Source organism: Saccoglossus kowalevskii, chromosome 12, assembly GCF_978046115.1.
Source record: "Saccoglossus kowalevskii chromosome 12, keSacKowa6.1, whole genome shotgun sequence".
Classification (NCBI taxonomy): Eukaryota; Metazoa; Hemichordata; class Enteropneusta; family Harrimaniidae; genus Saccoglossus; species Saccoglossus kowalevskii.
In genome coordinates this window covers 5,760,514-5,777,422 of record NC_140652.1, presented here as the reverse complement: position 1 = coordinate 5,777,422, position 16,909 = coordinate 5,760,514, and the positions used below count along the sequence as shown (strand labels likewise).

General features: G+C 34.6%; 2 protein-coding genes across 2 annotated transcripts; both read right to left on the bottom strand.

The window, feature by feature from the left end:
• Positions 1-2,180: 2,180 nt before the first annotated feature.
• Positions 2,181-3,161, bottom strand: LOC102804428 (uncharacterized). Its single transcript, XM_006823509.2, has one exon. The coding sequence runs from the start codon at positions 3,159-3,161 to the stop codon at positions 2,181-2,183; it is 981 nt and encodes a 326-aa protein (XP_006823572.2).
• Positions 3,162-7,491: 4,330 nt separating this feature from the next.
• LOC144363050 (uncharacterized) lies at positions 7,492-10,817 on the bottom strand. Its single transcript, XM_085506090.1, has 2 exons — positions 10,768-10,817; positions 7,492-9,076 (listed from the first exon to the last, which is right to left on the bottom strand). The coding sequence occupies exon 2, from the start codon at positions 9,042-9,044 to the stop codon at positions 7,971-7,973; it is 1,074 nt and encodes a 357-aa protein (XP_085362216.1). The 5' UTR covers positions 9,045-9,076; positions 10,768-10,817; the 3' UTR covers positions 7,492-7,970.
• Between the last annotated feature and the right edge of the window lie 6,092 nt (positions 10,818-16,909).

Genomic DNA, 16,909 nt, shown 5'->3' with positions numbered 1-16,909 from the left:
ATGAAGCCATGAACCCTTCATGAAACAAAATCACCACGGAACCACGGCTAAATAAGTTATAGTCTGAATGATAATTTACATAAAGAAGCCTTACCATAGAAACATCACTGGTGGAAATAAAAAAAAACGATCAGGTCAAGTTGAAATGATATACAAAACACAAATCGAATATCGAATCGAAATGAGAATCTTAGTAAAAACAATTAAAAACAGTTAATGTTAATGGGATAGACGGGAAACAACGGCGAAAATGGATTTTAAAAATAGAAACGATTTAGTAAAAACAAAAAACGGATTTAAAAAATAGATTTTAAAAATAAAAATGGATTTTAAAAATGAAATTGGATTTTGAAATAAAAAATTAATTTTAAAAACAGAAATGGATTTTAAAAATGAAATTGGATTTTAAAAACGAAAATGGATTTTGAAATCAAAAATGGATTTTGATAATAAAAACGAATTTAAAAAATGAAAATGAATTTTTGTAAAAAAATGGAAAATTTAACAAAAATAGATTTAAACAATTGTTTTTTAAAATGAAAATCAGAAACGTAAGTGGATTTTAAAATCGTTTTCAGAACTGAAAATGGTTATTAAAAAGGAATTATAAAATAAAAATGAATTGTAAAAATGGTTTTATAAAATGTCATGTTGTGAGCCACACCGGTTGCCGTCGACGAACCTTTGTCAGGGGTGATACTAGTAATTAAACTGCCGCCATTGTTACCAATAAACATGTGTTCTCTAATCACTAATGTGTTTTCCTTGTGAAACAAATGTATGTGTGATACAATTTAATTGATTTAGGTTGCATAATACCGTTATAATTAAACCAGAATTAACCCAGATATGACCCCAAAAGCCGTATATTCACGAATCTTACTTCCCTATACATTTCTTTACAAAAGTTGAAGAGCAATTTCCAATAAACCACCCGTGTGTTGATAGTGCGTAAAATATAGACAGTGTTGTGCTCTGCCATGTTTTTCAAAACTTAAAGATTGAATTAATGTCAGAAAGTACGTACAACTAAAACTAATTAAAAAAATAAAACAGACGAACACAAATAATGGTACGCACAACACAACAATTTGCATCTAAATTGTTATATCAGCGTACAATCGATCGTTATTTGGATATTAAAATGGAAGAGAAAGACAAATCGTGTGTAATGACTCGTTGATAGGGAGCACTAAACTACACGGATGACAGATGATAACATCTTATTTATACTGCTAATTAATGTGGCACATACTAACGAGTCACTAACGCATTTCTGTGTATGTCATGATTCTTGCGGTATACCCACCTGGGGCTGTGGTTGATTTTTTCATTAAAGGAATTTATATAATTTATATTTTTAGGTGGTTTAATCATATCAAAGATGTTGATACGTGGGTGTCATGGTTCGATGTCATGTAGTCTAATCTCAACATCTCCACGTGACACTTGGACAAGCACCTTTATAGTAATCTGATCACGGATGAAGTAATAAGATGTTGATATGTTACCCCTACTAATACGTTTCCCAATATTGGGGATTATGCAATTACACACACTCTTAAAAACCATAATCTTATCACAGACGGTTCGACATGATTAAGGAAACACGTCGTTTAACTCTGTAGGTTACGTAAGGTTACTTGCATATATCCTTATACTACCAGCTGCTGATATATGATTAACATATATTATTAATTAGCTAACTAACGCCAGATATTATATATGATAATGTACATTTAATTCCACTTTGCCTATTTCTCTATGCAATATAAGTCATTGCGTATCCAGGCTGGGTGTATGTTTACGTTTGTTCCATGCGTTGGTTCTGTTGTGTGTATATATAAATACTTGTCTGGTATCGTTTTTAAACTATTTATCAACGCTATATAAATTGAACGGTACTTTTATTTAATTTATTTGCATGGATTGCAAAGTTTAAGATATTTATTTTTTTCACAGCATAATTGAAAGTAGTTACTTGTATTGATTGCCAGTGTTTCTAGCTGCAAAATATAATATCATCTACGAATGTATAAACTAGAAATACATTATGAGAAATAATTAACCATGATTATTATTAAACCCCCACCATATTTTGTCCTATGGGGTGGGATATCTTCATAGTAATAAATTATATTGGAAAATGATTCTACACTTGGTAATTTCCAAGAAAAATATTACAAGCAATGAGATGCATTTTCAGAGAGAAACCAATGTCCCCACTTGATGGCCCGTTTTATTTTGTTAGTATTGCCGGCGATGAAGTTATTTTGCAAAATGATTGGATCCGCTGCATTCTGTATAACTTTCGAGGAATACCACTGCCCAGAAACGAATTGTTTATTTGGCAAAAATCTGATTGCTATTTCATCGTCGTTCATTGCTATTCGGTAAAACATTTCTTGCGCAGAACCGTTTTTGCGGATAGCGCCTTCTTCTGTAAATTGTGACAACTTTTGGTCTAATCTTTTGGTCAGTGTGCCCCATACACGACGTGTGTTGGTAGTAGCATTAAGAAACAAAAGGCAAGTGCAAAAGCCATTGCCTCCTTCATATTTATCGCTGTTAACAATCATGTCAACGGCTTCGTCTGTTGGCTTGAACGCATGAAGTGGGTAGCTAAACCAAACAGCGTCAGATTCGGTCATTAAAACAGAGATATTATGATTCAACAATGCGTCAATTATTTGAGCTCGAAAAAGACAATATTTAAAGTAACTAACATGTCCCCAGCGCAAAGCATTTTCTGAACCGTATTGCGCAAATACAACGTTGAGTGAATGTCTCCATTTAAATAGCTCGTCATACGTTGTCTGATCAGTAGCAATGAACACCACTCGCTGCATTACATCATCAAACTGTTCAAGATTACAAATCCAACTTTTAGTCATATTTATATATGCATAGTTTAGTAATTGTACAATGGCAAATCCATAGCGACGTTGTATATCGGCGCAAACTCTTATTAAGTTTGATGTCAGGTAGTCGCTTTGATTTATCGCAATTTTTCCATTTGTAGTATATTTACGGCGTTTTGTATTTGGTCCAATCCAATCTTGACCTTCCTTGGCACTGGGGTCGTCTTCATAACGGACCATTTTTTCTTCAGCTTCTTGGTTCAGACACAATTTCTGTACTATCAACACTGTCAGTAACATACTTACTGCAATTGTCATCCATCTATACGTTGTCTGATTGAAGTTGAACATGATAATGTTGGTCATACACCAGCTGTCTTTATATCTTACGTCACTCTGTAAAATAATGATATGCACTGATGAAGACTGACTTACTAAACAAGACACTCTCCTGCTCTCTCTTCCATGTGCCAGCATGAAGCAGTTTGCAGGTGGCAATGGTATTCACTGTAGTATGTGTGTGTTTGAAAAAAGCTAATGTCTCAAATTTGAAACACATTTTACCCCAATATCATCTACTGAGTATGTATAAATGTGTCGCCTTCTTACAATACACGCCATTTTGAGATTAAATGACAATGTCACAATGTTTCGACTGTGCAACAATATAATCTAAAGTGTTGATTTTAGGTCAAAAAATGGGAAATACACTGCTATTTGTAAGCAAAATATGTAAAAATCCAACAAATTGGTTACCCCTATGATAATATAATACCATTTTTCTTTCAGTCCAGCCACCCCACATGCCTACGCTTTCAGATATTTGTTTTTCTATATTTTACATCCACACACTAGCTGCATATTAGTGGCCTTTATTGAACCAATAATTACACTAGCAAACATTGGGTTCTACAGTTCAAAGAAAAAAACAAAATCACACTTCGAATTTTAGTGTTTTGGATGATGTAAATATTTAAATATATTTTTAAAGAATTCACATTGTTTATTAGAAGAATATATCCTACCACTATGCTAACGAGTTTTCACATATATGGTCCCTCAAGGTTTTTATCATATTTACAAAGTTGTTCATTAACAGGCAAGCAAAATACAACGTCTGTGGTTGTCAAATGTGCTGTCAGCTGATACGCCAACTTCAAATATTATCAGTGCTTGATTTTCCCAACCATTTTTTTAATGATTTATAAGCAATGTAATGCATAGACCAAGCCAAAATAAAGTATGTGCCCCTATCATCTGTCAAATACATAATATGTTTTGTTTAAATCGCGTTAAGTGACCTGACTGACCTCGTGGCTGTCTACGGGTGCTAAATTTGGTTGTGAGCTAGTCTTCGTCGTGGCCACGATTGTCATTCCTTTCATGGAATGACCGTTTTTCAATTCTGTATTGACACCAACATTGTATCCAAAAACTCAGTTCATAGCTTGATTTCACTTAAAATAATTTATTTGATAAAGAACAATTTGTTCTCGAGCAATAAATATATAAAACCAGCATGACTATTCTACAAATAAGGTTTTTTATTCATAGAACCACCTTTTTATTTATTAACAATAACTTAACTTGTGACAATTGAATACTATTACTTTCACTGAGTCTAAAATACAATACCTCTTTACGAGCAGAAAAAAAAATATAAAGGATAAAAAACAATAAAGACAAAAACAATAAAGGAACAAAAATAAAGTAAAAAAAACAAAAAAAGAAAAAAACAATAAAGGGAAAAAAACAATAAAGAAAAAACAATATACATGCACATTGAAATTACACAACCAACAATAGGTGCGAGTTACTCAATACACAGAACAAGGATTGTAACATTTTTGAGAATAACTGATCCCATTTTGCTTCACGTGTGATAGCCACTACATAATCGGACAAGGTATTGTAATACGTGTATAGGACATCAAATATACAAATGCTACGCGTGATGAAACCTTGCTCACGTTGATCTCACAGTTAAAATAAACCATGCAATGTCATGAAGCCGAGATTGTACTTCTTTATGTACGTCTGGTATTTTGATCAACGCGACATCAAATGATCGTGAAATTATAAATGACGGTGAATTGATGTTACTTCTATGAAATGGGAACTGGCGTTTGCATTTGTCTTTTGTTTCTTAATGCTACGACCAACACACGTCGTGTATGGGGCACACTTACCGAAAGGTCATATTAAAAGTTGTTATAATGGCACTGTGAGTCATTCCTGCATCGCATGTACAATTGTGTTAGTCCAGTGAATGTCTAATAAACACATTTAAAGGTAAGTATTTACCAAAGTGAATCGCTATTTTAAGAAAGTTAGTAGTTAATTTGGTCTCGAAGAATATTCGCCGAGATAGATATGCGAGAAAAATGATTATGAAATCGCTACAAACCTTACACTCGCAGTGAAATTGTGAATATAGCAGGTTACTCCAATTTAGCCGTCTATGACCATGTGACAGTGGCAACTGCCTGTCAATAGAGTGTGCTCTTACGTACATCGACGTTGAGAGTGAGCATTCATTTAGTGGTTGTGAATTATTGTGAGTTATAACTGGAGATGTTAGACTGAGTGAACTGTTTGGTGATTATGGGTTGTAGACTGTCTTGCTTCAACTACGCCATCAATAATTTGAACAAATTATTAACATTTAGGCCTAAATGGATTTTTTTTCTCGCGTTCCATCAGAAAAAAAAATCGACTCAGTGATGCGGTTTTTCTTTGTAATAAAATTAATCAATATTTCAATAACCTGTCAACAGTTCAATGTTTAATGTGTTCTTTCGAAACAAGCATTAGAAGGGAAGAGGGTTAAAAAAACATTGATTGAAACAGAAGACGAAAAAATCATGTTTTTCCGTATGTTGCACAATTCCTTTTATTTCACAACTGCACACATATTTGTGAGGCGCAGGATTCATACCGACACTCGTGACGACTATACAAAACCTATAGCCTTACTATATACGACCTTAAATTAAAGAACGTTAAATTATGAACACGTTAGGTAGTTTTCATGGAATTACAGAATGGCTTAGTGTAGTTAATCTACCGTAGCCCGTATAGAAGTTCAAGTTCTAAATCAACACAAAATTTCATTAGCTACCTTGACAAATCTTACCACAATGTATTTTTTATATGTTCTAACCTCTCCCATTACAAGCAACAATGATGCTGTGTGTTTTTTTTTTAATTTTAAAATACTTCGTCGTCCTCAGATTTCGGATGATTTAACATGTACGTGAATTGTCGCCCTTTTGATAAATCAACATGTGTACATATGTGTGTTTCCATGTGAATGAATGTATCATCGTGTGATACAGTTGTATTGACTTAAATTGCATTGTCAGAGATAATACGGTTATAATTAAAACCTGAATTAACCCGGATATTACGTCAAAAACCGTGTATTCGTGAATCCTACTTCTCTTTTTTACATTTCCTCATATAAGTTGACAAACAATTCTACTCTCTGGTAATAAACCACCAGTGTGTTAATAGTGCGTAAATATAGACAGTGTTGTGGTCTGCCATGTTTTTCCACGTGAATCGAAGCTCAAAGACTGAATTTATGTCAGAAAAGATGTGCATACAACTCATAACGATTTACTGGTGCACAGCAAAGAATTTTCCCGATTAAGTTGTTTCGCAATGTAAAATCGATTGTCATTTGAATATTACTGGGCATCATCATACATGTAATACCAAAGTTAACAAAATTCAAGAATAACTAACTGGCGGTCATATTTTTCTTTGGTTTTTGACGATTCATGAATATTCATTGACTGTTCTTCGAATATGACTGTGGTTTATTACGTTGAAAAAACAATGACAAATATAAACAATTTGTGTGTAATTAAAACGAGACTACACTTATGAAAATTGACAAAATCTTATTCACTATTGGCCCACATACAAAGTCAATACCGCATGTCTGTATGTGTTGTGGTTTGTAAAACTTCGTGGTATACCCGCTTTGGGCAGTGGTTTATTTATTCATTGAGGGCATTTATAAGTGCTTCAAACATTTCAAGGGTGTTGAGACGTGGATACCATGGCTCGACCTCATGCAGTCTACTCTCAACATACCCCCATGACACTGGAATGAGTGCGCATTAACACCTGGTGCCACATCGCTGGTATTTTAACTAATCAGACAAACAAGATTTGTGGAATTCTTTATTGTATTTTTATATAGATTACAGTGTGTGATACAGTAGGCATTTCATAATAACCCCCCATGTAGTAATATAATCACTGATAAAGTAATAAGATGTTGGCATGTTACCATACTAATACGTTTTCCAGTTTTGGGGTTTATGTAGTCAATGATATTTTCTAGCCATATTTATTGGACTAGAAAGCTTTTATACTAATTGAAATGCACACGATAAATGAATGCACAAAACCCAACATATATAGATGCACAATAGTTTTAGTTTTAGGCGTTTGAGTGCATAGTGTTCAAGAAAAGTGTGTACACCGTGCCTGCTAACGTTTTTGAAAGGAAGTAATTTGCATACGAATGCCTATTTCGAAAGTAGACAAACCATGGATTCTGGATTCATGGATGATGGATTCTGAAGATCGATTACAAAAAGACAACAGAAAGCTGAACATTTACAATACGGTTTTATTTTTACTAACAGAAATTGAGTACATCTGAGTAAATAATTTCCCGTTACAAGTGAAAATATGGCACCAAACCACGAAAGTATGCACGAAGACATTACAGCGGGAGGAGGTCGATGCGACGGCGTACTGTCTGAGTGTATATATTGAGGTATTCTTGTAATAACCTCATTAATATACATCTTTTCCTTCCAAGGATACACCATTGGAATGCCGTCTTCAAAAATGTTCAGAGCAGAATCAGCGAACTTCTTTGGGTCGAGTCCTATCAGACTCGGAATTCGCATTTCCCAATATAGTAGGATGAAAATACCCCGTAAAATACCGCAAAATTACGACACGCTGTGACGTATGAGGGTACGGAGACATATGTATAATAATAATCATTAATTAATATTTGGGTAATATTTCCATGGTCAATAATTTCTAAATAACAACGAAAAGCCATGCTTAATAAAGATATTATAAACAATTAGATGTATTTTCAGAGAGAAACCAATGTCCCCACTTGATGGCCCGTTTTATTTTGTTGGTATTGCCGGAAATGAAATTATTTTGCAAAATGATGGGATCTGTTTCATTTCGTATGTCTACTGAAGAATACCACTGCCCAGTAACGAACTGTTTATTTGGCAAAAAAATGATCGTTATTTCATCATCGTTCATTGCTATTCGATAAAACATTTCCTGTGCAGAACCTTTTGAGCCGATAGCAGCTTCTTCCGTAAATTGCGACAACTTTTGATCCAACCTGTTGGTCAGTGTGCTCCATACACGACGTGTGTTGGTAGTAGCATTAAGAAACAAAAGGCAAGTACAAAACCCGGTTCCGCCGTTGTAATTTTGGCTGTTAACAATCATGTCAACGGCTTCGTCATTCGGTTCGAACGCATGAAGTGGATAGCTAAGCCAGACGGCGTCAGATTCGGTCATTAAAACAGAGATATTATGATTCAACAATGCGTCAATCTGCTGAGCTCGAAAAAGACAGTATTTAAAGTAACTAACACGTCCAAAAAGCAAAGCGTCTTCTGAACCATATTGCGCAAGCACGACGTTGATTGAATGTCTCCATTTAAGTAGCTCGTCATACGCTGTCTGATCAGTAGCAATGAACACCACTCGCTGCATCACATCATCGAACTTTTCAAGATTACAAATCCAACTTTTAGTCATATTTATATACGCATAGTTTAGTAACTGTACAATGACAAATCCGTAGCGTTTTTGTATACCGGTACACACTTTTAGTAAATCGGATTTCGTCTGTTCACTTTCATTTATCTTGGTTTTTCCAGATACTTTATTTGCGGGATGGAGTAGCTGCTTTGAAGTTGTTCCTGTGCGATCTTGACTGATATTTGGACTGTGCTTGTTGCAAGAACATTGATCTGTATGGCCGTCTTCGTAACGCAATATTTTCTCTGCAAATTTGGCTTCTTGTTTTACATAAATATTCCGTACTGCCATACCAATGACTATCGTACACGCTGCAAATATCAGCCATCTTCGTAATATCAGAATCGGGATTAACATGATAAGCTTGTTCTCTGACTTGATATACGTCACTGTGTAAAACAATTTCATGCATTGATCAGTAAATATCTAATGTTGAAGAAAATGCATAAAGTATTTCATTTTCGACTCTATTGTGCCAATGTAACACGATCGTTTTTCTTTCAATGGAAGGTTGTTCAAATAAACAACTCTGATTTTACAGCCGTTTGTCATTCATAATGTGTAACATAGTAAGGTCGTAGTTGAGTAACTAAATTTCAGAAGTCGCATTCGTGTATTTAATGCTATTGGATTCGATAGACTTGCATGTGCTTAGGTTAATGGCGATAAAACAATTGTAAGTAATATACATAAAGATGCATTGATCGACTCAGTCAGTCAGATTACCATGTGATATTTATTGTAAAAGCTTCTTGTGAAAGTTTATGTCATTTTAATGTTCATTTAGTCTCTCCCAGCAGCAAGCTGTGTCGCGATTAAAATTCCGTCTGGCTAGACTGGTCTGTTTGCGTAGAAGCCTATTATTGGCAGCGATATCGTTATGGACTTTTAATATGCCTTGACTTAGTCTCGGTGTAATTTAAACTGTATCATGTACCATGTGTCGCCGTGAAGTACTCCCTCAAACCCCTATCAGTGTGTATTCTCTATAGGATTTAATATCGCTAATAGAAGAAGAATTGTCATGTTAAAAAAAATAATGTAAGGGTTTACCAGTTTTTATCTTTATAAAAATTGGAAAAATAAAGAAAAAAATCGTCATAATAATTTAGAATGAAGGGAAAGCAAAAACATATTAGAGGTTTAGATTTGTTGCAGACCAGTCATAATGAAGAATACTTCCCACTATGGAATTTGGTCAGTAAGATGTAGTCAAAACCTCCCGCAAAAGATCTCGCCTGATTCAATCACTTGATAATGAAAACGCATTCGAAAAATCATTCAAAAAACAGCAGACAAATAAAAAACTTATATTGCAAATTCAGAAAAAAATGCGCTGTGGATGTTTCACTAAATTCTGGTCACTCGAATGTCACTAAATCATCAAAACCAACGTTATGTATTGTTGCAATATGTCAAAGACAAAAATGCAGTTTTAAGTCCAAATTATGGAAGAGATTATAATCTTATAATTCGCAACCTCCTAAAATTTAGTGGTAAACTACGTTATGCTCGTCCAGGGTATATCAAGAGCGCTTTAATTGAAACAGTTGGCAATTACCATGTGTAGGCCAATTATGTATAATTTCATACCAAATCCAAAAGTAAAATGTTTCATAATTTCATAATACCAATGTCACATACCAGTTATAGTCATGATTATACATTCAAATTCAACCACAGTCTGAGAAAATTAACAATTATGCACACGCGGCGAATTTGAACATGTGACGAATCTTTATTCGAAAGAATTTCACACTTAAAATAAAATGTGCATTATCAGGTTAATAAGAGGAGCAAACTAAATCAATGAATGATTAAAATTTATTTATTTATGTATTCCTATATTTTCGTTTGATCAATGCGACATACAACAGTTACGACAACGTGAATAAATAACAATTTATGCAAAAGCAATTGTACAATTCCATGACTGTCTTAGTTGGATAACAAATTAATAGGTTAATAACAAGTTGACATTTTTAATTAAGTAATTCTAAAAAGCGTGTAGCTATTTGGTCTCATGATTTACTCAAATAATTACTGTATATGAATACATGTAGAAGATGTTTCTACAAACCTTATAATCGTGGTACAGTTGTTCGGCAAGTATGGACGGCAATAGAGTGCTAATTAGATACAGAATGTGTCTGCTTTTATAACAGCTGACCATGTGACAAGTATCTGCCAATAGAGTGTGCCGTAGCGGGTATCGATGTTTGGAGTGAGCATAGATAAATCAAATCAATAATATTGATCATAAGTTAAACGCTGCCACAATACACTGGAAACCTGACTTCTTCGTTCTCGAGGGACGATTATTTGTGTTTACCAGTGTAACAGCCAAATATTGCCCTATATTCTTGGTTGTACAGCTCCACCAAGAGCAATCTAGTCTAGTCTAGACTCTTGTTTTAGAGACCTTCAGATTACTTTAGAGACATCAGAAATTGCGAAAAAACGAAACAAAAAAACAAAAAGCATGATCATTGGTTGGGATCAAATTCGTAACTCCTAAGTCAAAAACAAACACGGTGTTATTTGGTCTCCTGGGAATTACATATATAAGTGGTAAGATTTTCAAAAGTGCCACTTTACAGTATTGTAATTATTATTTGTGATCTGACTATGCATATAACTCATCCACTTACCATAAATTAATATGTAAATGTTGTGAACAATTGAAGCAAAGCCCAGAACAAGTGTAGCTATTGATAGTGACACAATCATTCAACGTGACATGAACTATATTTTTGTTGGTTAGTTTCTATTTAAAAAGAAGAATAAACGAGTAAAATAAAAATGCTAAATTAATCGAATCCTTAGATTTTATTTGGTTCGTGCGATCATAGTTTATTCGCCCTGGTTTACTTGGCGTTATGCTCGTAATCATGCAATCGATTGAATAGTACTCTTCACACACGCAGGCCTACGTACTTCCATCTTCGCCAGCCAAGAACCATTTATTCAACCTCGACATAAACCTTGGCAGATTTCACCACGATTTACTGTCGCACGCCCGCAAACGATTATAAGATTCATTCGGGCTCATTTCCATCACCCAATCAGAACTCACGATAGAAACAACAGATTACCTGATAAAATTATTAAGTGGAGTATACAAATCAACGTGTTGACAATTAAAAGAAAACGCTTAGTGCTGTATCTGGTGGAAATGGTGTGTTTATTTGTTGCAACGAAGACTGGACCGGCCAAGGCGACATGTTATCGGTTTGCACACGGTTTGCACAAATTCTACTGTCTCTATTCACTTGCCCACAAACGATTTCCAACGTTAGAATAAGCAATTTTGAAAACATGTCAACGAATAAAGACTTTCCGTTTTATTGTTTTAATCTGCGATGACTGTATCGAAATTAAAGGCGTATTCATAAACATACTATCAAGATTTACAGGGCAGTGTTCGTATTCCATATAAATAAACAATGTATTTTACACGCGTTGTATACGTCGCTATGAGTCCTTATCAAACATGACGAAGTGCGACTTTTGAGCGACCAAAAGCAGTAATTTTTCCTGTACAGAGGCGGCGGTACGAAATGTTGCATGGGGGCGAGATCTACTCCCCAACCTTTCGGCGAAGGCGCCCCCCCCCCCCCCGTGCCGCAGCCACTGCTGTGGTTTCATTAGTAAATTATGATATAAATTGTTGGTAGACTTATACCGATAGAGGCATGGTAGATTAAAAGCGATAATCATGGATAGAAGAGTTCACTTAGAGGCAAGGTAACAGCTGTTATACCTAGGCGAATAAATAGTCTACCCATACCAGACATGCAAATAAGCATAGCTCACTCAACGCGATTGCATATGATATCGTTTTAAAAATTAGACGTGGCATCACGTAGCATAATCGCCAGGTATGTGATTGGCCTACGCGAAGAACCTGACAGTAATCGGACCTGGGAATGACCTGTGACACAATGACATTAATTCACATAGTTGTATGTCTCGGTGTGTCTCTTCTGTTTTCAGAGTTGTAAAAATTCCAGTTAAAGAATTTCGGCTTCAATTTCACTGATGAAAAATACTGTTTTTTATACTTATATACTAATCGCCTAGTTAGAACACTTACATCCCTTAGAAAGTCAAAGATTCTTTGCCAAGTTCCTCTCACCGATTTTCTGAGTTATCCCATGTACTCACAGGTTTGAAGCACTGCTTGGTTTCACAAAATTTGAATAAAGAATTGGAATATATAACATAAATGGACGAGATAAAAGAAAGTCTTTACATGTCATCTGTAAGACTAGGAAGTTTTTATATAATTCTAAAAAAATAACTGCTAATACATTTAAATTGGTATTAAGAAAAACATATGTTTTGTCATTGTTTATGAAAAATACAAGGGTAATGCATTGGGTTTGTAGGTAGATAGGCTCTTCATACCATTCTTTGTTTAAACTGAATGTTTTTTCAATGGTTTAATGCTCCATTGATTTAAATCTAATACTTAAACCTGACAAGTGTGTGCTAAGGAATAAGTTAAACATAGTGTTTTTCAAATGTGCCACGGCTATTACAAGAGTAGAAGTCTGGAGTAGTATTATAAATAACAACCGTCAAATGTAAGCTGGGTGGTAAACAAGTTTATACACAAACATCATAACATTATGTTTCATACTCCAAATGATATATGGCGCATGATTAGCTCTCTTTTTTCAAAACATCGCTTTATGTTTATTATACAGTTTATAAATCTTTATCAAAATGATTTAACCATGTGATGTCTGTTTTAGTTTCGTTCTTGTGAACTGTTCTATCAATTGCTGTTGCTCTTGTGTTCCCGGACTTTACAACATTTCCTAATACGACTTGTGTTTTCCCATCCAAGAGAACTGGCTTAACTGTGTATGATACCATATGGCACAATTAATTTACACCTTTTACATTCCCCAGTCTTCCAGAATGTTTTCTTTTCTTAATAGAAGAATATTGAGATCCACTTGCCAGCTTTTTAGTAACACTGACATTTTAACATTTCTCATGTTTGTCCTTACAATCATACTGTCTTTGTATAAACAATGAAGCCGGTCTCTCGATATCAATAGAATATGCATTCATGTGCATTTGCATAATTCCATTCACATATATCCAGTGTTCAAATCTAGTATAAATTTCTCTGTTATTAAACAGATGTTCTTTTGTCATGTTATTTCGCAGTAATTGTTTATATAACTTCCTTCATATAAACTGTTGATTAGATCTGACTTTGTTTGATTTTAATTACTGGGGTTAATATGGCAATTGGGTAAACAATTTACATAACTGTGGATTTAGCATTTCATTTGTCAGACTGAAGGAGTTAAAATGTGCACGATTGTATGTATACGACTTATGACATGTTTTTTTTAATCACAATGCCAATAAATTTCTTAAATACATAAACATAGGACAATATCATTGATAATATAATTATACCACTATTTACTATATACGCATTATTAACTAGCAATTTTAATTAAATGACATACTTTCCATGCAGGAATTACCCGAAATGCTGTCTCTGATGTAGCAAAATAACTACATATATTCTATTAGAGAACGCCACACTCATTATTACGCATTGAATACAATTATTTCAATAATATAACACCAGTTCTACGGCATAACATGCATTCCTGTATTCTTTGCACTCTTTGTACAAATCTTGTTCTCTGATTGACTTTCAGTTTAGTTTAGTACAGAGTAACGTTTTTGGGATATCATTACCTGAAACAGTTATTTTCCGTTCAACTGCGATATCTTGTAAGTTGCGTGAAAGACGCGCGCCGAAAGTTTGCCGGAAAAAAATCAAACGATTAGATTTTGAGCCCGAATTCCTTTATTTCGTAGCTTTGATTAGCTGATCTTTTACAGAGGAATTTAGCGCTTGAATACTCTCACTTCATCTAAATTGACCATCATAAAATGTGTACAGCACATTATTGAGCATGAAAATATCCCCAAAATACTCTCGAATTTGTTGCCACTACGACGCTATTACCTTTGTTTCTCCTGTTTTTACGTTCGATTTCACGCATAACGCTGGATCTCGCATTGAACGGAAAATAGTCGCACGTTAACAATAGTCAACACATGTTGAAGGAATATCTAGAACGTCACGAGGAAACGTACATAGCAATGGTTTGAAGTTCTTACAAGTTCTTTAATCATCTTCTGTGAAACTAGAAAAATAGATTCATTCACCCTATCAAATCTATTAAATAGTATTCAGACTTCAGAATTCATCTAAGCATTGCCTTCGTTTTGTTAATTTCTTGCCCAAACACTGAGATACAATTTTATTGCTAAGCAATTGTGAGAAACATTTGTAAAAGAATGAGCTTAAACGTAGCTTAAACGTTTTCTTTGCATCTGAACAATCTCCATTAAAATTGTGAACAAACTCCTATGTGTTGTAATGTATCAAAGTGCAAACAAAATCATATAGGCAATGCTCATGCTTTACAATTTTACAGGTCTTGATTGGGAACATTTTTGAAAATTTAATAATTTAATCCAGTTAAACATAAACAAGAAACATGTGACAATGTTAGCATTTAGCTGAAGGTGTTCACTGAGTAAATGTGTGGTCAGCGATATTTAATTATCACTACCTAAGAAGTATTAGGATATTAGCGAATAAAATATACTAATCATGGTTGTGTGTTAATATCCCAAAAGCATAATCTTCAGTGATGAACGATTTCAGGTTAAACAATGTCGATGCTTTGAACTGTCTTCGTGTCGCGAAATTACTTCATAGACGCACTTCATCGCGAGAGGGCGCGATTGATAGGAAAAGTCTACTGTCGTCGGTGAAAAAAAAAACTCTCATAGAACTGTACTTTGTGATAGTTGTTGAGACTCTGCTGAACAGTATAACAAGATTACCCCTACATATACTAATTCAGCTGCTAAGAGTTACTTCAAAGTTGGGTTTGAGCTGTTTCATCCACTTTAGTTGTTTCCATTGGCTCTTCGACCGGAGTTCCAGCAGCTCGTGCAGAGCCCATCGAAATAGTACAGTGATGCGCGTTTAAGCAACATAGAACGTTTTGTGACGTAGCTCAGCCACTCGAGGATACACTTCAATCAGATGGGCGATATTCTCTGCTTAAACGTTCTACAAGCTAAGCTTTTTATCAAACCAATTAAACAGTTATTGCGTCGAATTAACCAAAGCAAATGTCCCGGATATTGTATTTACACTTGATTCACCAATCTGGGCATTTCTCAGTAAATAGCGCCACCCTGTGACGATGTTTCACTTCTATCATCAGCCTGTTGTTTATAATAGTATCTCAATATATATCTAAATGTTAATGCGATATACCGAGGTTGTTGTATTTGTTATTTGTTTGATGTAAACATTTTGAGAACTGAGCTCACTGATCTCCCTCCTGTACAAGAACGATGTTGTCAACCGATTTAGCTTGATCTTGCAACACGTGTGGTTATAATGAATGCAACATTTTAGAATTGCACGAGAAAATCCAATCAAAAATCATAGAATTCAATAGGTGTGTCACAATCCTATCATGGCTCAGACTATAATAATTGAGCTGAAGTAATCAGTGAACTATACATAATTGTGTGAATATCAGTTCAATACAATAGCTGGTAAATATGTAGCTATATATCGATGGCGCTGGAGAAGTGTTGAGTGACTTTTGACGTTAAATAAACTCCTAACAGCGAACAGCGTCCACGGCGATCATTGCCAATACTGATGCATGTGAATAGCGCCCTCCATGGCTCTTCTGATTTAAGTTTATCTTCAACAGTGCTATTACTAATATGTGGTTACAGCGCCCCCAAGTGGGGAACATTTATGCGCTTTTGTTTGACATTCCTGTTCAGTAAGACGCCCTCAATGGTAAATTTTATAGATGACAACAATGAGCGAAAATATAATCTTATAATACATGCAGCGCCACCAGTGGTGGGTTATTCAACTTTTATATACATTATTATTATTTTTTTCAACGCACTTGTGTGTGGGCAACAAAACAAATGAATGAATGTTTAATTGATTAAACATCGAGTAAGGGAAAAATGTACATTTAATATCTCACATCGTTGCATTGAAAAATCGTACATGTAAACAGCCTAAGTGTAGCAATTGTGTTGATATGGACGTAAAGCTCAAAATAATGAAAACCTTGATGTTGTCGGCCCATTTTTTTTAGATCAGCAGCATTGAATATGGAATTGTT

Excerpts from the sequence above, each read along its gene's own strand:
- LOC102804428 (XM_006823509.2), bottom strand. The coding sequence starts at position 3,161 with ATGTTACTGACAGTGTTGATAGTACAGAAATTGTGTCTGAACCAAGAA.
- LOC144363050 (XM_085506090.1), bottom strand. The coding sequence starts at position 9,044 with ATGTTAATCCCGATTCTGATATTACGAAGATGGCTGATATTTGCAGCG.